The sequence below is a fragment of the Zonotrichia leucophrys genome, chromosome 2, assembly GCF_028769735.1.
Source record: "Zonotrichia leucophrys gambelii isolate GWCS_2022_RI chromosome 2, RI_Zleu_2.0, whole genome shotgun sequence".
Classification (NCBI taxonomy): domain Eukaryota; kingdom Metazoa; phylum Chordata; class Aves; order Passeriformes; family Passerellidae; genus Zonotrichia; species Zonotrichia leucophrys.
In genome coordinates this window covers 151,834,213-151,854,203 of record NC_088171.1, presented here as the reverse complement: position 1 = coordinate 151,854,203, position 19,991 = coordinate 151,834,213, and the positions used below count along the sequence as shown (strand labels likewise).

The 19,991-nt window shown below is 47.2% G+C and overlaps 1 protein-coding gene across 2 annotated transcripts; it reads left to right on the top strand.

Moving 5' to 3' along the window:
* The first annotated feature begins 347 nt into the window (after positions 1-347).
* Positions 348-19,755, top strand: TOP1MT (DNA topoisomerase I mitochondrial). 2 transcript variants are annotated; one of them, XM_064706769.1, is made up of 20 exons: positions 348-482; positions 1,036-1,133; positions 1,363-1,426; positions 1,547-1,623; positions 2,054-2,147; positions 4,218-4,276; positions 6,213-6,285; positions 6,411-7,381; positions 9,321-9,436; positions 10,667-10,788; positions 11,357-11,479; positions 11,798-11,985; positions 12,737-12,881; positions 14,173-14,316; positions 14,840-15,025; positions 15,506-15,574; positions 16,719-16,833; positions 17,309-17,436; positions 18,100-18,194; positions 18,658-18,811. In XM_064706769.1, the coding sequence occupies exons 2-20, from the start codon at positions 1,093-1,095 to the stop codon at positions 18,809-18,811; spliced, it is 2,964 nt and encodes a 987-aa protein (XP_064562839.1). In that variant the 5' UTR covers positions 348-482; positions 1,036-1,092. The 2 variants fall into 2 exon arrangements, with proteins under 2 accessions (XP_064562839.1, XP_064562838.1); XM_064706768.1 differs by lacking the exons at positions 348-482; positions 1,036-1,133; positions 1,363-1,426; ... (2 more) ...; positions 4,218-4,276; positions 6,213-6,285 and adding an exon at positions 19,009-19,755 and having other exon boundaries at positions 7,149-7,381; positions 18,658-18,807.
* The last annotated feature ends 236 nt before the right edge of the window (positions 19,756-19,991 follow it).

Sequence of the window (19,991 nt, the reverse complement as noted above, 5' to 3'; positions counted from 1 at the left end):
GCCCAGATTCCTCTGCATGCAACCATGGAGCTCTGATGAATGAGAGGCAGCTGAGAAAAGTTGGATTTGGGGATTAATTTAATTATGTAATTGAAGAGGAAGCATCTCCTGCCAAGTAGGTTTTTCCTGATTATTTTTAAATCGATATTTTTTTTCACCCCCATTCTCCACCTGAGTGGTCCACAGTATTTCCCTGCTTCCCAGGTCTCCTTGCTGAGGAGCTGCTGCTTGAGGGACACTCCCAAAATTCAGCTTTTGGGCTAAAACTTCATTTCCCAGGGTGCATCCTGGGCTGGGAGCCTCCAATCAGGACGAGGGACACTTTTAAGGAGTTTCCTGGGAGAGGGGGGACTTCCCTCAGGGAAGCAGGTGGGTGAGGAGTGAGGTCTTCTCCAGGCTGGCTGGGATTGGGAATGTTCTCCTGTACCAACTGAGCTTCATCCCAACTGCAGCTGCAAGTGCTCTTGGCACAGCAAAGCCTGGTAAAATATGGAATTTTTCTAAGTGTTTTCTACTCCCAAAAACTTTTTCAGGGTGTTTCAGACTGTTTTTACTTAACTCTTTGAGAAATACTGGGGGTTTTTCCCTCAATGTAGAGGTTTTTCATGGATGGGGACTAGGAATATGACCTGTATTCCTTGCATCCTCTTGAGTTTCTAGGGAAAACAGGGGGTTGGCAGAGTCTGGCTGCTCCATGAGAAGAGGAGAGGGGAGAGGTGGTGGTGGGGGCTCAATATCTCAATTTACCCCATTTCTCTGCTGTGCTTAATTGTTGTTAATTGTGGTGGTGGAAGCTGTGAATTCCTGAACTATTTTAGGGAATTTTGTCCTTTTTTTTTTTTCCTTTTATTGCCTTTTATTTTGCCACCTCCAACCGAAGTTCAGGGACTGAGCTTAAGTTTTTTTCAACATGGGTTCTCATTAAAGCTGAGCTTGACCCTGTGGGCTCCAGACTTTGGGATTGAGCTGTTGGGGTTTCCTTGGAGGGCAAAATTGGGGTGGCACCAACCCTGTGCTGTTTCCATCTCATTCCAGTGACCATCCTTGGATTCTGCGCCTTAGCACTCCCAAGAAATTGTGAATGACGGAGCCATGGGGGTGTCAAAAGCCAGGGAGGTGAAGAGCAGCAGCAGGTGGGTACCATGGGGCATGGCAGGGAATTTTGGGGGGGCTCCTGCTTTGTTATCCCACTGGTTTTCCTGGGAGTTTCATGCTCAAGCAGAGAAATTGCTCCAGAATTCCTTTTGGGAAGCATTTTTTGGTGCTGCTGGGCATGAGGATTAGGAAGTATGGCATCATGCCATGGTTTGTGGTTACCACCAAGGGGTTGGTTTCAGTGGGATCAATTCTTCCTTATCCCAGGAAGCGAAAGAATGAGTTGGAAAACGGGCAGGACAAGCCAAAGGAGCTGGAATGCACAGAGAAGGTACCACAACCCCTCTGTGCTTTGGGGTGACCCTTGTAATTATCCCCAAAAACATCAGTGGGATTCAAACCCATGGCATGAACTTCCTCTTCCTTGATCCTGCTCTGTCCTGGTGCGAAGCCTTCCATGGTAAAAGGGAAGAAGAAAGAAAAATCAAAAGCCAAGGAAAAGCCTCTGCAGGAGAACATCATCAGCAGGTCAGTCCTTGGAATGGGCTTTTCCATCTGGGCTATCTCAGAGTTGTGCATGGGAAGGCCACAATGTCCAGCTCTGCTTTCCTTGTGTTGCTTTGATTATTAAAATGATTTTTTAAAAATAAAGGGCATGGAGTGATGGGAAAAGGGGAATCACCTTCAGCTGAAGGATGGAAGGTTTAGGTTGGATATTGGGAAGGAATTCTTCCCTGGGAGGGTGGTGAGCCCCTGGCAGGTGTTTTCCCAAAGAGAAGCCATGCCTGCCCCATCCCTGGAAGTGTCCAAGACCAGGTTGGATGAAGCATGGAAAAACCTGGAATAGCAGAAGGTGTCCCTACCCATGGAAGCAGCATGGAACAACATAATCCCTTCCAACCCAATCCATGATCCTAAAATATGTGTGTCTCCCTTCTCTGTCCCCTTTGTGGCCAAGAAGCTCCCTGGAGCAGGAGGCTGTGGATGGGAACGGCCTTGGCTCCAGCCTCTGGAATGGGATCCAAGCTGAGGAGGGAGCTGCACCTGGGTCGGTACGTGGTGGTGGTCGCTGTGCTGAAGGATTGGGGAGCATTCCCATGGTTTGTTCCCAAGGGAATTGGGAGGGTTCTGTCTTGTGGTTTGGTGCAAGACCCTGGAAGGAGCTTTTGAGCACCTGGAATTAAATTAAATAATAAATTTCCTGGTTTTGGGGTTGAATACGTCACATTTTGGTGGCACCTGTGGGGAGCATCAGGATATGGGTGACTCTCATGTCCTAAGCAGGAGGTTGGGATTGGGAATCACTTCCTCAGGAATTTGGTTTTCCATGCTTTCCTTGTTCATATCCCCTCTGGAAGTGTCCAAGGCCAGGTTGGATGGGGCTTGAAGCAACCTGGGATAGTGGGAAGTGGGGGTGAAATGAGATGATCCTTAAAATCCTTTCCAACCCAAACCATTCCCTGATCCCTTCCTTGTGCTGGAGAACACAAATCCCAGGAAATCCCCGCTCTATTTTGCTTTTTCCTGTGTTATTTTGTCCTCTTGGTGGAGATCATGGATCTGGACACTCCTTGTCCTGTTGTGTAAATCCAGCAGAGATCCTTTTCCTTTTTCCCTCTTTCCATCCCTCTCACAAACAGGATCCCAAATGTCCCCAAACTCTCCTGGATGGATCAAATTCATGGAGAAGCCTTGAAACCCCCTGTGGTCCTGACATTCCCAGTACAACCATCAGGCATTTTCAGGCAGGAATGACTTTGGAAGGCCATGGCTCTTCCTGAATTTCCCAAGAGCTTTTCTGAAGGATTGTGAATCCGAGAGCAGGCGTGTTCCCAGGGAATGAAAGTTTATGTGCACCTAACCAACCTGTAATTAACTCAGGGTTTTATTTTCCCCTTAATGAGTTCGCCCAGCAGCTTTCAGGAGAAATCCCTGTGTGGTTTTGGCTTGCCTTGAAAGCCTTGGGAAGAGAAACTTGGGGAAGTTGGGATTTAGAGTGAGAACCTTGGCAAGCCCTGGATGAGGCTGGGATGAGTTTTGGGATGCCTTGTGTGGTCAGGAGCAGGAGAAGATGGTTCCAGCTTGGAAAACAAGTGTAAAACCAGTGGGATGAGATTTCTGGTGGCCTCCAAGGGACAGAATTTAGGGCTCTGTGTCCCCTACAAGCTCGGTTTCTTTTAGGTTCTCGTTTATATTTTGATGGGTTTTTTTCCATTCTCCAGGATTTCTGGTGGCCTCCATGGGTCACATTTTAGGGCTCTATGTTCCCTCTGAGCTAATTTTCTTTTAGGTCCCCATTTTCCCTATATTTTGATGGGTTTTTTCTGTTCTCCAAGATTTCTGATGCCCTCCATGGGTCACATTTTAGGGCTCTGTGTCCCCTCTGAGCTTGTTTAGCTTTTAAAAATTTTCTTATAGGTCCCTGTTTTCCCTATATTTTGAAGGTTTTTTCTTTTCTCCAGGATTTCTGGTGGCATCCATGGGTCAGATTTTAAGGATCTTTTTGTGTCTTGTCTGAGCTAATTTTCTTTTAGCTCCTATTCTCATTTTCCATATATTTTGGTTTTTTCCCTTTTCTTTAAGATTTTTAGTGGCCTCCAGGAGTCAGATTTTAAGGATCTGTTTGTGCCCCCTCCGAGCTCATTTTCTTCTAGCTCCTGTCCTCATTGTCTCTATTTTTTTTTCTTTTTCCTTGCTTTCTGCTCATCCTTATTGTATTTCCCACCCCGTGGTTTTGCTCCCCACCTCTCTTTCCCTCTTGCCATCTGCTGCAAGGGTGATTTCATCTTCCAAGCACCTGGAATTTGATCCATCTTTATTTTGGAGCCCTCCCATCCCTTCTGTTCCCTGGATTGCTCTCCCAGCAGTGTTTTCAATGAGCAGGTGGTTGAGGAGGGAGTTTATTTCCTTTATTTATCTATAAAATTCTTTTATTGTGCTGTTGGAAGGGAACCAGGGATTTCCTAACCACGTAAAACCTCAAAACTTGGGAAAACCTGGTATTTTGGATTCCTGGATTCCAGCCAAGGGGGCTGAGGGAGGGAAAAGTGCTGATTTGGGGGTGATGCTGCTTTGGGATACCTGTGCCAGGGAACCTTTCCCAAATCCTTGATATTTTCCAGGAGGAGACCAAAGCAACCTCCCCTCAAGGGCCAGCAGTGGGGCTGGAAGGCCCTTCCAGGTGAGTTGGGTATTTTTTTTATTATTTTTCTTCCAGGGAACTGGAATTTTGTCCTTTTTTTTTTTTTTCTCCTCCCTGTGGAGCTGCACAATCCTGGTTTTCCCTCCTGGATCGCTGGTGCCTTCCCGGAGCATCTTCTCCACATCTTGGTGTTTTCAGTGACTTTAAAGCTTTCCAAAACCAATCCCAAGTGGAATTTGAGGCTCAGTCCTGGGATTTGAGGGTGGAGAGGGAAGTTCCAGCCCCATCCACCCCCCCCAGTCCAGCAGGGTGTGATCGCTCAGGTGCACATTCCTACATAAATTTGGGGAAGTCCTGGTGGGAACAACCACCCTCCCAAATCCTGGGAAATTTTGGCTGTTCTTTCCCTCTAGATCCTGGCAGAGATAGGAAGCAGAATTCCTAAAGCTGATTAATCCTCTCTGCCTCATAAAAATTCCCAGTTGAGAGTTCTGTAATAAAACCTTGGGAGGAAGGAGCTGATCCCAAAAGGTGCTGGAATTTTGCCTTCTGAGTCATGGATCTGCTCCCTGCCAATGGGATTGGAGGGGCTGAGCGTGTTTTGCAGGATGCTTTTCCCCAAGGAGTTCAGTGGGATTGTGTAACAGTGAGCAAAAAGCATCTGGCTCCTGTTTTTTTGGGGTTTTTTTGGGAAACTTGTTTCCATCCCAAGCCAGCTCGAAGGTTTTCCTTGCTTTGATGTCCCACAGCCTGGTAATTAATTATCTGCCTAGATTAATTTATGGAAAGGGGCCAAAATTCATGCTTTCTGTTGCAGAAATTTTGGTTAAAAGCAGGAATTGTGACTCTTCTCTATTTGGAAGTCCAGGAAGAGAAATCATTATCCTGCTTGGGAGGAGGAAACTGGATTTTCACCTCGTTTTTGGGAAGGATCAGGGCAGCTGGCTGTGCTTCCTAAGGGATCCTGCTGCAGGATCCAGGAGCTGGGAAAAGCAGGGAATGGATCTGATCCGTGGCTTGAGCTTAGCTCCAGGCTTAGCTAGGATGGGCCAGAGGATTTGTCTGGGAGGTGACAATGACCCAGAAGGGAAAGGGACACCATCACCTCAACATTAAACTCATGGAATTCTTAGGGTTGGAAAAAATATCCAAGATCACCACTAAACCATGTCCCAAAGCACCACATCCACAGGTTTTTGGAACACTTCCAGGGAGGTGTTCCCACCTGGACAGCCTCTTCCAGTGCTTGACCACCCTTTCAATGAGGAATTTTTTCCTAATACCCCACCTAAATCCACCCTTTGGAGTTTTAGGCTCAGCCTAGGAGACATAAGCTTGGTTTAGACTCTGCTGCTGTTTCCTCATTCTTATTTTGCTTGATTTTTCTGGAATATGCACACCTGGAAGACTCACAACTCCCTGCCTTGGGAGAAAATATAGGGGCAGGTTGGTGCTTTATAAGGGTTGCAAATCCCACAGAATTCCCAAAGATTCACCTGAGCTCTCTCAGAGCTGAACAGGGAAACACTCCTGGGTTCCTCACCCATGTGGATGGTGGAGATCATGGATCTGGACAATCTTTGTCCTGTTGTATTGATAAAGCTCCTTCCCTGCCCATTCCCCACTGGAATCATCCCCAGGAATTGTGTCCCATCTGTCTCCTTTTCCAGTGTGTCCATGGTTGGCCTGATCCCTTCCTTTGTGCTATTGGTGCTGCCAAACCTTTTCTCCTGAGGTTTCTCTGGGAATATTTCCTTAGGACTTCCCCTGTTTTGTCTGGAGACCTTGCGGTTCTGCTCCTTTGAGTTTCCTCATCCTGTAAAATCCAGATTGGGGTCGTTCCCTGCTGCCTCAGGATATCTCCATCTCTGGTGCTGCCGTGGTTGGAGGGAATTGAGGCAGCAATTCCCTGATTTGGAATTTGGATGGAAAAGGGGAATGCTGGTGGTGAGAACTGGCTGTGATGTCGTTGTAGGTCCCAGGACCAATCCCAGAGAACAGGACCTGCAGTGGGACAGCAGCACTTGGAGACCCAGAATGGAATTGGGGTAGGAAAACTGTGGGGGAATGTCACCCCCTGGACCTCATCCTGCATCTCCACCGTTCACTTGGGATTTGGGATAACCTCTCTCCCTTTCCCAACATCTCTTCCCTTTATTCCTGCTTCCCACAGGTCCCAAGTGAAGGTGCTGCTGGTGGGGTTGCGTCCCCCTCTGGAGATCCTTTGGAGAGGGATGTGGGGCTCACAGCTGTGAGGGAGAGTGAGGAGAAGCAGCTGGATCCCCCTATCCCCCAGCAGGAAGAGGATTCCCAAGCCCCAGAAAGAAAAAGAGGGAAGAAACAAGAGGAAAACAAGCAGGAAAGAGGATTGAAGAGAAAAGGAGGGAAGAAACATGAGAAAAACAAACAGGGAAAGGGATTGAAGAGAAAAGGAGGGAAGAAACATGAGGACAACAAGCAGGAAATGAGATTGAAGAGAAAGAGAGGGAGGAAGGATAAATTTGAGGATTTGATGGATGGCATTGAGGAGGAGGAGGGGCATGAAGGCAGGAATTGGGAAGGGGGACAGGGAAGAGCCAAAAAACAGAGGAGCAACAGCAGCCAGGGATGGGATGAAGGGAAAAGAAAGCGGGAGAAGGGGAAAGCAAAGAAGCAAAGCAGGGAAAAAGTGAAGAGGGTGGAAAAGGTAGGGAAGAGGAAGATGAAGAAGGAAAAATTGCTGAAAGAGGAGCAAGAGATGGAGAAAGATGAGGAGGGAGAGAAAGGAGTGGGAGGTGAGGAGGAGAGGGTGGGAAAGGGAAGCGGAAATGGAAAAGGAGTAGAGAAGGAGGAAGAGGTGGATGAGAAAGGGGAGGAAGGATTGGGAGAGGGCAGGAGTGCAGGGATGGGGCAGGAGGTGGAGGAGGAAAAGGATGAAGGGAAGGGAGATACTCAAGTGGAAGAGAAAAAGAAGAAAAAAAAGAAGAAAAAGCCAGAGGGGGAAACAGAAGAGATGGAGAAAAAGAGTGAAGAGGAGGAAACCCCAGGGAAAACTGGGAAAAGGAAATCTAAGGAAGGAGAAGAAAAGAAAGAGGAAGAAAAGAACAATAAAAAGACTAAAAAACAGAAGGAAGAAGAAAAAGAGGCGCAAAACAAATGGAAATGGTAAATTTCAGTGTGTCTTTGGCAGGTCTAACCCTGGACTGGGATTTTAATTTTATTTTGTGGGGTAAAACAGTGAAAATTCCTATTTTTAGCTAATTAATTTTCCTATATTCCTTTGAGCCTTGAACTTGCCACTCTTGGAAATGGGTGAGAGATCAGGGAAGGTCCTGAATGCACAGCAGGATTTGTATCATAATTATTTTTACTTTAAAATTTATTTGTAATATTTATTTCTCCTCCAGTGTTTTTCCTGGTGCCCATCCTGGGAAGGGAGAAGCTCATAATTATTGGAAGGAAATAGTAATAATAGTAATAGTAATAATAACAGTAATAACAGTAATAATAATAATAATAATAATAATAATAATAATAATAAATTCCAAGACAGCAGCACCCCTATCAGGAAGCTGTAGAGGGTCTGAATTCCTTCCCCACTTCCTTCTGCAGCAGATTTGGGATGATCCAGGCAGGTGTTTTGTAGGAAAGGATGTGGAATGTGGCTGCTGGATGCTGGATTATTTTTTGGAAGTGCGACTTCAGCCACTTGGTGTCACTCTCTCCCAGATCTCCCAAAGACCTGGAACAGAGCAGGAGGATTTTTGGGATGCTTTTTGGGAGCCTGTGGCAAACCCTGTTCTGGGAGAAGCCGTTATCCCAGACAGAGATATCCCTGGATATCCCTGGATCTTTGAGGTGGCCCTTGAAGGATCCAGGGTGACGTGAAAAATAAGATTTTATATATTTTTTTTCCTAATCAATGCCTTGTTTGGAATGGCTGGATCCCAGCATGGAGGCTGGTAAATGGGAATTCAATCCCAAAAAAATTATCCACAGCTACATTTCCCATGAGGAAATTCCCATGTGTCACCCTCCTTGGCCTCTGGATGGGCTTGGGGGGCAGCTGTGCAAGGTGAGTGTGGGGGATGCTCTGCAGGGATTTGTGATCCCAGAATTTTGGGAAGAGAGATGATCACAGATCACAGAAATGATCCTGACACTGCCTTTCTCTGAGGCTTTCAGCCCAAATTCCAGAAGTTTGATGGTTTTCCTTGACTATTTAATTTCCTCTGTTCTTATGGTAAAATGCACCTTTGGGTACCATGGATTTATTCCACTCTGCTTCCCATGGGGAAGAAAAAAAAATCACAAATAACTTTTGGGGCATTGTTGAGTGAGAAACAGGAATTTTGCTTTTTCTGTGTGGAATCTTGCTGTGTTTCCCCAGAAATCCCTGGCTTTTTTTTTTCCCTGGAGATGCTGGAATTAAGGGACCAATGCCAGCCTGGCTGTGGGACACAGATCCTGTCCCCTGCTGTCACCAGTGCTCTTTCTCTGACCCTAACCTGTGGTTTTATCCCTCTTTTTAGAGTCCTGCTTTCCTAGTTGGATTTTTTGACATTATTTTTGTAATTTTTAAATTTAATTTTACTGGAATTTTTGTTGCTGTTTTTTAAATCCTCACAGTCAAAACTTGTAGTGGCTTTAAAATCCCATTTGCTCCTGCAGGGGAAAGGATTCTTTAAGATCTTATGTGTGTTAAAATTAAGTTTTCAATATTTATGAGGCATAGCTTTCCCAGAGAAGCCCTCTCTGCCCCATCCCTGGAAGTATTCCTTGGATTGGATGGGGTTTGGAGCAACCTGGATTAGTGGAAGGTGTCCCTGCCCATGGGAATGAGTTGGAATGAGGTGACTTTTAGGATCTCTTCACTCCCCCCCTGAGCTGCTCCATGTCACCACACCTCAATTTCATGGATTCCATTCCAGTTTTCCCTGTTTTAAAGAACAGGGAAACTGAGGCAGCAGCAAAGAAAATGAGATTTCACCTGGAATTTTTATCAGCTGTCTCTGCTCCGAGCATCCTCCCAATGTGACCTTGGGAGGAGGTGCCAGACGCCAGATTTGGGATATTCCCATGGACTCCTGTGTGTTTATTCCAGGTGGGAAGAGGAGAAGAAGGAAGATGGAATCAAATGGATGCAGCTGGAGCACCGAGGGCCCTACTTTGTGCCCCCCTACGAGCCCTTGCCCAAGGATGTGCAGTTTTATTACGACGGTACAGCTGTGGTGGGACCTGGGGCTTGGGGTGGTGCCCTCTCCTTAGGGAATATGAATATCCCATTGGAAAAGCCATGGGTTCCAGCTGGAGGATCTTACATGTGGTTGGAGTCATGGAGGTTTTTCGGGAGCTGATCCTAATTGCTGTTTTTTCTCATTAAGCTGAATTTTGGGTTTGAGCTTTGTCAGCTCATCCATGCTTTCCAACGAGCTGGAAAAAGAGGATTTTACTGATCCATGGCCTCAGTGACTGATACATCCAAGGATTTTGGCTGGGCTGCTCCAAGCTCCTGATGTCCCCAGGGTCACCTCACATCACACTCAGGGTGTCACTGGCAGGACAGATCCAGGCTTTTGCTGCCTCCAAGTTTTCCTGACATTCCCACTGGGATTCCTGCCATTCCCTGCTCTCAGTTCATCCCTGAACTCATTTCTGATGGATCAAAGGGAGGGGGAAATAAGGACATTGGTGGTCAGCCCAGGGATCCTGGAGATGGAAAGGGATCACATTCCCTTGGTATTCCTCAGTTTCCTGGGGCTTCCCATACTTTTTTTACTGTAGGAAAAAGGCCATTTTGGGAAAAGGAGGTGCCTGGCAGCACCACAGGGCACTGCTGGGACATCCATGGGGCTGTCAGGGATTTTGGCTCCATGAGGAGGAGCCTTGAACAGGGTTTGGACCTGCTCTGTGACCTTTGAGGTGTTGTGGATCTGGGCTGGTGGCTTTGGAGTTTGGGATCTTTGATGTTGACTTTTTTTCCTAAAAAATATCACTGTTCCTGGATGGAAAAGTGTTTGTGGACAGGCAACAACCCCAAGTAGGAAGGGCCCATGGATGATCTGGTGTTTGGGGATTGTCATGGAGCTGCTCCAGAGCTCCATTCCCTTCAGTCCAAAAATCCCAAAAACCAGTGGTTCAAGTAGGAATCAGCCATTCCCTGGACATCTCCAGAGGACTTTTTCCTAAAAAAAGTTATTTCCAAGTTATTCTTAGGATGATCTAAGATAATCCTTGGTTTTGTTGTATTTCTCCAGCCAAAGAGCTCAAAAGGGGATAGTGGGTTTGCCTCCAAGAAATGATTTGAGATCCTTAGAAAATCTAAGAAATAATCCAAAATTCTGCCCAGAGAAGCTGTGGCCAACCCCATCATCCCTGGAAGTGTTCCGGTTGGACAGGGCTTGGAGCAGCCTGGTCTAGTGGAATTTGTCCCTGCCTCTCTTTTCCCAGGAAAACCATTGAAGCTGAGCCTGGCCACGGAGGAAATCGCCACGTTTTATGCCAAAATGTTGGATCACGAGTACACCACCAAGGAGATCTTCCAGAACAACTTCTTCCATGACTGGAGGAAGGTACCTTCCCTGGGAGGGCTCCTTGATATCCATCAAACCCATCAGCCCCAGGCTGTGGTGTGGGATGGAGGGAATGGGGGGATTTATTCCTTATTTAGAATTATTTATAATTGTGAGGGTCTAAATCCTGATTTTTTTTCTATGGGGGTTTTGTTTGTTTGGGTTTTTTGTGGTTTTATTTGTTTGTTTGTTTTGTTTTTTTGTTTTTTGGACTGGGATTTGCTTTCTGTGCTCCCTCTGAGTTTTAGTGATGGGTACAGTGGTGGATCTTGCAAACAGCTCCAAAACCAGTTTGGTATACCAAAGATTAAAGGAATAAGCTTTGATCCCAAAACAACCCCAAACTCTTTCCAGGGAATGTTTACACCTCCCAAATATATTTGGTGCTGTCCCTGCAGTTGTGTTTGGGGGCTTTTTTCCATATTAGGTTCTTCCACCCCAGAACTGGCTGTCTTTTTTCAAAAAATGGGTCTCTACTCCCTTTTCCAAGGACAGGCACAAGCAGCAGCTCCATGTGGAATTAGTTTTCCCTTCTGCCTTTTCCCAGCCTCTCTCATCTCTTTCCCAGGAAATGACCTCAGAGGAGCAAGAGATAATCAAAGACCTGGACAAATGTGACTTTGGGGAGATCCACAAATATTTTGTGGACAAAAATGAGGCTCGTAAAGCACTTCCCAAGGAGGAGAAGCAGGTGAGGACTGGTTCCTATGACACGTTTTTGGAATTTTGTCTTCCTGGTGTTGTGCTCTGAGCTTGGACTTCTTTAACTCAGCTCTGTCTCCATGGCCATCGCCCCTCTCTTCCTGAATTTTATCAGCAGATCTGCACATTCCGTGGCTTTGTAGGGTACCAGTCATCCTTGGATCATGTTTTGGAGTCTTTCCCTGTCCAGAGGATTGTGGATTTTGCCAAGGGAATGATGGCACTAAGACTTCTTGGTTGGAATGTTAACGCTCCTTTCCAGTCCAGACCATTCTGATTTGTTTTTTTGGTGGTGTTCTGGTTTCAGAAGCTGAAGGAGGAGGCGGATAAGATCCAGGAGGAATACGGGTACTGCATCCTGGATGGGCACCGGGAGAAGATTGGCAACTTCAAAACTGAACCTCCAGGGCTCTTCCGTGGTCGTGGGGAGCACCCCAAAATGGGGATGCTGAAGAAGAGGATCATGCCAGAAGATGTCATCATCAACTGCAGCAAGTGGGTTGTCCTTGGAAATGCTGAGCTCCTGGGCTTCCCTTGGGACTGGGGGGAGCTGGGCAGTTCCTCTGCCCACAGCTGGGGTCTTTCCACCCTCTAAAATCCATTTTCCACACCCTGAGAGTGTTTTTCCCCCTGAGTTTTGTGAGCTGGAGTGGTCTTAGCCACCCATTTGAAGACCTTGATTCAGAACATTCCCCACCAGTCCAGCAAGCTTTCCTGTTGTTCCCAGCATCCAAATAATAAACACCTGATTTTTGGAAGGATCTGGAGCACCAGGAGCAGTTGAGGGAGCTGGAGGGGCTCAGCCTGGAGAAAAGAAGTTTGGGGGGGGACCTTCTAAAACTCCCTGACAGGAAGGTGGAGCCACATAGGGCTTGGCTTCTTCTTCCAGAAAAAAAATGATAGGAGAAGAGGAAATGTTCTCAAATGGTGGGAGAGGAAGTTTAGGTTGGATATTAGGGAAAACATCTCCACAGAAAGGGTTGTCGGACACTGGAAGGGGCTGCCCAGGGCAGTGGTGCAGTCACCAGCCCTGCAGGGGTGTGAAAGCTGTGTAGATGTGGCACTTGGGGACATGGTTTGGTGCTCCTGGCCGTGCCGGTTCGTGGTTGGACTCGATCTTGGAGGGGTTTTCCAACTTTAATGATTTCATGTTGTGGAGTAATTCTAGGTGGATTCCATGCTTTCTCAGTCTTTGGCTCACTGGAAACTTCATGGTCTGAGGGCTCTAATCGTGCTTTTCCCACAGGGATTCCAAGATTCCCGAGCCCCCAGAAGGCCACAAGTGGAAGGAGGTGCGCTTTGACAACACGGTCACCTGGCTGGCCTCGTGGACAGAGAACATCCAGAACACCTTGAAGTACATCATGCTGAATCCCAGCTCCAAGCTGAAGGTTGGAATAATGCCCTTTGTTAGGTGAACAAAATCTGGGGAAGCTAGGATGTGGAGAATCAAAAATTTTTTTTTTTCTGGCTCTCTTAAAAGTGGATAAACAAAATGAAGGAAAGGACAGATGATTGTGAAGCATCAAACTTATTCCAAGGAATGAGTTGCTCCTGGCAGAGTGATCCTGGTCCCATGTTGCTCATGTGTGTCCAGGGAAGGCTGTTGAAAGCTGGATGGGGGCTGAAAGGATCCACAGGGACCAGAGTTGGGGTTAATTTATACCAGGAAGTGGAGGGTGGGAGGAGATGAGATTGAACTCTGTGGGAAGAGAAAGGGGATTTAAGGCTGTTTCCAAGGGCTCAGGGAAAGTGGGAGTGCTGTCCAGGTGTTCACAGCTGAGCAAGTGCTGTGTCAGTCCACCCTGGTGTCCAAGGAGCCACCTTTGGCCATGGTTTGACTGCTTGGTCTTTGCCACACTGTGCCTGGTGGAGAACACCCTGACTTGGCCAGGATTCAGATCCAGCACGGCCAGCAGAGGGCACAGAAACCCTGGATGAGCTGTTTCTTTTCTAGTTTATTCCCTTCATGGTTTTTTTCCCAAGAAAACAGTGGGGTTTTGTGGGAATCCACAAAATCAGAGGGGTTTGGGAAAGCTGCAAAAGGCAGGCCTCAGAGACAGCAGAACTGTGATTAGAGCTAAGCAGTAGCCATGAGATAGGTCAGCAGAAAAATTATTTAAAAAGTAGAAAAGCAAGGACAAGTAGAACAATGGTCTGTGTATTAATGCTTGTCTAGAATAAATCCCTAAGCTGAAAAAAGTATATCTAGCAAGATATTAGGAAGTTTGAAGCTTAATAATGGAGCTCTGTGCATTGTGTTTTAAGGCTTACAAGCAGGTATTGTATTTGAAATAAGCAGGCATTGTTTTAACCAAAGGCACGTGTGCTTATAGTGGTTGGATGGAACTACTGTCAATGTGCTTTTGCTTAGTGTGATTGGTCAAAAAACTTATAAAGTGAGTTGTAACATTAAGTTCTTGGTCTGCTGCCTGGGATGTGAGCTGATGGCATCTTCCCATTGTCATAACCATGTAATGAGACTGATGCTGAAAAATAAAACAGCTCAAGGTGTGTTCCACAGCAGTCCTGTCCTGTTCGTGATTTGTACATAGACCCCCAGCCAGTGATAGGGTTTGAGCAGGATTTAGATGCTGGAGGTGTTTCTAGAGCAGGACTTGACTGGTAGGAGTGGAATAAAGATGGGGCACTGGATGGAAAATATCCTGGTTTCCATTGCAGGGGGAGAAGGACTGGCAGAAATACGAGGTCGCTCGGCGCCTGAAGGATGTTGTCCACACAATCCGGGCTCAGTACAGAAAAGACTGGAAATCCAAGGAGATAAAGAAGAGGCAAAGAGCAGTGGCCCTCTACTTCATTGATAAGGTATCCACAGCCTCACCCCAGGTCCTCCATCCATGTGGAAATTGGGAATTCACTTCCCTGATCCACCCCACTGTGTAGTTTTTTGTGTTTGCTGGTTCTGCCACCCAGGGTGGCTCCACATGAGGAATCTGGAGATGATTATGGAATCCTGGAATGGTTTGATTGGATGGGACCTTCAAGATCATTTTGATCTTGATCATTTGAAGGTTGGACCTTCAAGATCATCTCATTCCAATCCCCTGCCATGGAAAGGGACACCTTCCACTTGACCAGGTGGCTCCAAGCCCCATCCAGCCTGGATTTGAATATTTCCAGAGGTGTGGAAAATGAAAATTGTCTCTAGTGGAAGGTGTCCACTAGGAAGGTTGGAATTTGGTGATCCTGAAGGTCCCTTCCAAATCATTCTATGACTCTATAGATGGTGGTGATCCATCTCCTTTAGTCCCGATCCACTTTATCAACCTGGCAAAGGGGAATTGAGGTGGAATAGCACAGGATGGATGACTCCTTACCATCTTTCCAGCTGGCCCTGCGAGCTGGGAATGAGAAGGAGGAAGGGGAGACTGCGGACACGGTCGGCTGCTGCTCCCTGCGCGTGGAGCACATCCAGCTGCACCCCCAGCTGGATGGGAAGGAGCACGTGGTGGAGTTTGACTTCCTCGGGAAAGACTCCATCCGTTACTACAACAAAGTGTCCGTGGAGAAGCCGGTGAGCGGGGCAGAAGTAGAGGGAGTGCTTGGTTGTCTGGGTTCCCTCAGTGTTTATCAGTCCCAAATTTCCAGCCAAAACCTGTTACCAAGATGTGCTTTAACCCTGGAGAACGGGAGGAATTTTGGGATAGAACTTCCAAGGTTGTTCTACTTCATGAGGGAGAAGTTCCACCTCTTGCTGGAGCACCCTCAGATGCCTTGTGCATGTAGGACTTGAAATGTCTCCATTTATATTAAATAGTTTTCCTTTGTCCATGGGAAAGAAGATTTTAATGGTGTTTGTGGAGAAACTGGAATGTCGGAGATGGGAAAGATGGGGGGGGGACACCCAGTGGCACCTTGAAGTTGAGAAGGCTGTTGGGATGTGCCAACACGAGGGTGAATCAGAGTCCTTCTGGAGGAGGAGAGAGATGAGGGAGATGTCTGGCAGCAATTCATTCCTTGGCCATGACCAGGGCTGTCCTTCCCCCCTCCTCAGGTGTTCAAGAACCTGCAGCTGTTCATGAAGAACAAGGACCCCAGCGATGACCTCTTTGAGCACCTCAATGTGAGTTGTCACCTCAGAGCTTTTCAAACAGTACTGGTGACCCTGAAGGAGGAGAAGCCAAGCCATGACACCCTTGGCCACCTTTGGTGGTCATCCCTTTGCCTTATTTTATCTCTCTGATCTCTAGGGACACCGCTGTCACTGTTTGGACACCTTTTGAGGTTTTCCAGCCTCTTTTTGCACTGCTTCCATGTGTCCCTGCTGAGGAGCTGGATTTCTGCTCCTTCCCTCCTCTGACTCACCCACTTGGGCTTTTTTTTAGCCTAGGAAGGTCTGCCCACATTTTGGGGAATTACTGGAGGTACCAGACCTCAGCTTTTTGTTGCTTTTGCACCTCATTAGGGCTCCACAGAAGTGGGAGAGGTTGCTGGAGGGATGTGCTGCCTTCCCTCCTGGAAAAACCTCCCTCTTCTTCCTCAGGATGGGATATGGGATCGATGAGCAGCTCCATGTTCTCTGTAGAACAGGGATGTGATATTGGATGTGAGGTCAGGAATGATTGATTGGAAAAGACCTCTAAGATTATCAAATCCAGGCATTAACCCATCACTGCCAGGTCCAACACTAAACCATGTCCCCAAGTGCCAACATGTGTCCTCTTGGACACAGGTGGGCAGAAATTGTTGACTTCCAGAGAGATTTTTTTGTGGATTTAGATGGAATTTTTGGCCAGTTTTGGGTAGATGATGACCTGACCCCACAAGTAGCTCTACAAACTGCAGGATTTAATTTTTTGTTAATGCCTAATTTTGGTTGCTTAAGCAAAAAGCAACTAAAATCTTTAAAAAGACAGTTGTCCTGGCTTCTGCTTTTTCTGTTGCTTCATAGAATCATGGAATGGTTTGGGTAGGAAGGGGCCCTGAAGACTGTGAAGTTCCAAATCCTCACTATGGGCAGGGACACCTTCCATTATCCCAGGTTGCTCCAAACTCCATCCAACCTGGCCTTGAACAATTCCAGGGATGGAGCAACCACAGCTTCTATGGGAATTCCATTCCAGGGCCTCACCAGCCTCACAGGGAAGAATTCCTTCCCAATATCCTGTCAAACCCTTTGTCATTTTGAAGCCATTCCTCCTTGTCCTACCACTAGAATTCCTAATGGTGAATTTCCCTACACTTTTCCCTGTTTTTCCCTCCTCCAGACAACCTTCCTGAACAAACACCTCCAGGACCTCATGGATGGTTTGACGGCCAAAGTCTTCAGGACCTACAACGCTTCCATCACCCTGCAGGAGCAGCTCAAGGCCCTCACCAACCGTGAGTTCCAGTGGCTGTGGTGTCTCCAGAGCATGGCTGGGACCAAAGGGCTCAGGAATGTCCATCCATTGCCTTGGGATCCCTAAAACTGCCCATGTCCCACCTGGGCAGGTGATGCTCCACATAGTGGGGTGGGAGTGATATGTGGGGGTGAGCAGCAAGTTGGGGATGTTGGTAAGTGAGAATTGGTGAACTCGGGGATACTCTGACTAACTGAGGGCCAGGATAGGGATATTTTCCCTCTTTTCCTTGTGTTGCTGGTTGGCTGCACTGTTTCTGCCTCCTTGGGTAGGTGAGGGATGAGTCACAGCACCAGATTGTGATGTTCAATTGTCCTTCCCCAATTCCCACAGCCATTATTGCTCTCCCTGGAGAGAAAATGCGACAGCAACTTGTTTGCCTTTCCTTTTGCTGTATTCCCTGCTTTTCCCAGCTCTTGGAATGGAGTCAGAGTGATGTTTTCCTTTCTTTACAGCTGAAGACAACGTTGCAGGAAAGCTCCTGTCCTACAACCGAGCCAACAGGGCCGTGGCCATCCTGTGCAACCATCAGAGGTCTATACCAAAAACCTTTGCCAGGTCCATGCAAGTCCTCCAGGAGAAGGTGAGAGAGACCCAGCTGAGAATCCAGCCTCTGAATTTGATTTTTGGGCTGGGGTGATACCTAAAAGAATCACCTTGGTCAAGAACACCAGGAAATGTCCTGGGGGCACTGGATTGCAACCCAGGAGTGGAGAGGGATATGGTCACCTCAAATGCTGGGGGAAGCAACTTAGCACAGAATTTGGGTGAGTTTTTATGAGTTTGGGGCATTTTTCATCATTCTGTCTTCAAACCAAGCTGGGGGCTTTTTGTGATGGCAGCTCTGGCCCAGTTGGATCAAGGTCAGGGAAATTGTTTTTCTGTCTTTTTTTGCATGAGGAGTAGCTTGAAAATACCTTAAATTACCACTTGTAATTGTCCTCAGTTTTTGCTCACACCCCACTGAAGGGCTGGGACTTTTTTGAGCACTCTGGTGCTGGCACAAGTCCCTCCGTCTCAGGCAGGTGCAGAAGATAGATTTAGGAGCTCCAAGTGTTTGTGGCATCTGGGCTGGGATGATATTTTAGAAGATGCTAAAAAATGCTAGAGCCCAGAAAATGCTGCAGGGACAAATTGGAAAGTAGGGTTGGTAACAAACTGAGGAATGGTGTGTGAAGGAAAAGAGGGAGGAAGCTGAAACCTTCAGGGAGGTTGGAAGTGTTGTCTGACTTTTCCACCTTGACAGATCGACGCCAAGAAGAAACAAGTGGAGGAAGCCCAGGAGGAAGTGAAAAAAGCTGAAGATGAGTTTAAGGACACAAAAGAAGCCAAAGCAGAAGTGTGAGTGACTTTTCCTTGGAATCCTCTCTTGCAGAAGGATCCAGGGGCCCATGGATGGGGCTGATGTGTCCCCATCAGAACAGAAATGCCCATGTTTGGGATTGGGTCCTTCTTGTCCCATGGAAGTTTGGAAGATGGTTAAAATCTTGTGGATGTTTCCCTTTAGGGACACCTCCCACTCTCCCAGGTTGCTCCAAGCTCTGTCCAACTTGGCCTTGGACACTTCCAAGGATGGAACAGCCTCAGATTCTCTGGGCAACCCATTCCAGGATGCTGGATTTTATTTGCCCACCTTTGATGGTGGAAATTACATTTTTATTGTTAATTTTTAATATTAAGAAAGCATCTCACCAGATCCAAACCCTTGAGAAATGGGTTAGTGCTGAATGGCACCTTTGACTCTGCCATTCCAGAGTATTTCTGGGCTTTGGGACAGTCTTTGTTGTTCCTTCTCTGTCCTCAGGAACGTGGAGAAGAAGAAGAAGCTGTTGCAGAGGCTGGAGGAGCAACTGGCCAGGATGAACATCCAGGCCACGGACAAGGAGGAGAACAAGCAAATAGCTCTGGGCACATCCAAGCTGAATTACCTGGATCCCAGGATTACCGTGGCTTGGTAAGTCTTGGGTGTGAAACCATGGAATGGTTTGGGTTGGAAAGGACCTTAAAATTGGGGGTGTTCAATGGGCAGAGACACCTCCCACTGTTCCAGGTTGCTCCAAGCTCCATCCAGCCTGGCTTTGGAGACTTCCAGGGATGCAGTGGAGAGGACCCTGCTGGGTAACTGGTCCCCACTGGTGTCTTGTGGTCTTCACAGGTGCAAGAAGTTCGGGATTCCCATCGAGAAGGTCTACAACAAGACCCAGAGGGAGAAGTTTGCCTGGGCCATCGACATGGCTGGCGAGGACTTTGAATTCTGAGCCGGTGCCTCCCACGTTAAATCCCAAATCCTGCTCATTTGGTGCTGTTGGGAAGCTGTTTTGTTTTTTTAATTTGCTGCTGCTGGTGGCTGAGGGTTGTCTGAGTTTGGTGCCATTTTTTTTTTTTTGGATGGAAAAGCAAGCACCTGGATTTCCAGTTGAAGCAGGTATTGCTGATTGGGATGTTGGACTTTGGGAACTCTTAATTCCTCTTCAGAGTTTCCATGTACTTGGCCTTCCCCTGGAGTCCTGGAAGGAGATTAAAAAAGAGCCTTAACTGTGCTGATCAACAAAATCATGTCTAATGCTGTCTTCTTGGTGTAGCTGTGCTGCCCTTTCCAGACTGAGTGGGATGGATGGGGAAACACGAGGTGATGACAGCAGGAAAACAGGAACTGCAATAGATGACCCAGGATTGCATTAGGGATGCACTGGGGGCAAAGGAAAAATCTCAAGGTTTTACATTTCCAGGGACTTTGTGCTCTTTCACCTCCAGGAGAGGAGAAAGTTGTGCAATTGCAGGGATATTAAATGGAAAAACCATGGGAGAGAATTTGTGTCATGTCAGGAGAAGGTAGAAGGGAAGATTGGATTTAAAAGCAGTTTCACATTGCAGGGGGTTAAAATTCACCTTGGCCATGAACAAAGAGCATTTTAAGCACCCCCATGTGGTAAAATTTTGTCTGGGAGAACACATCTCACTTGAGGCCATGGTAATTTCCTTATTTTCTTCACTTGGCTCTGGCTCAGCTCCTGTATCCAGAGCAGGATTGCTCTGTCCAGACAGGGGCTTAGGAAATGGGGAATTTCCTAGGAAATAGGATAATGCTGGGCCAGGCTGTGTGGGATGTGTGGTGGGGAGTGGGACCAATATTCCTGG

Excerpts from the sequence above, each read along its gene's own strand:
- TOP1MT (XM_064706769.1), top strand. The coding sequence starts at position 1,093 with ATGGGGGTGTCAAAAGCCAGGGAGGTGAAGAGCAGCAGCAG. Across the intron at positions 7,382-9,320 it reads GCGCAAAACAAATGGAAATG|GTGGGAAGAGGAGAAGAAGG; the intron begins GTAAATTTCAGT and ends TGTTTATTCCAG. Across the intron at positions 16,834-17,308 it reads GCTCAAGGCCCTCACCAACC|CTGAAGACAACGTTGCAGGA; the intron begins GTGAGTTCCAGT and ends CTTTCTTTACAG.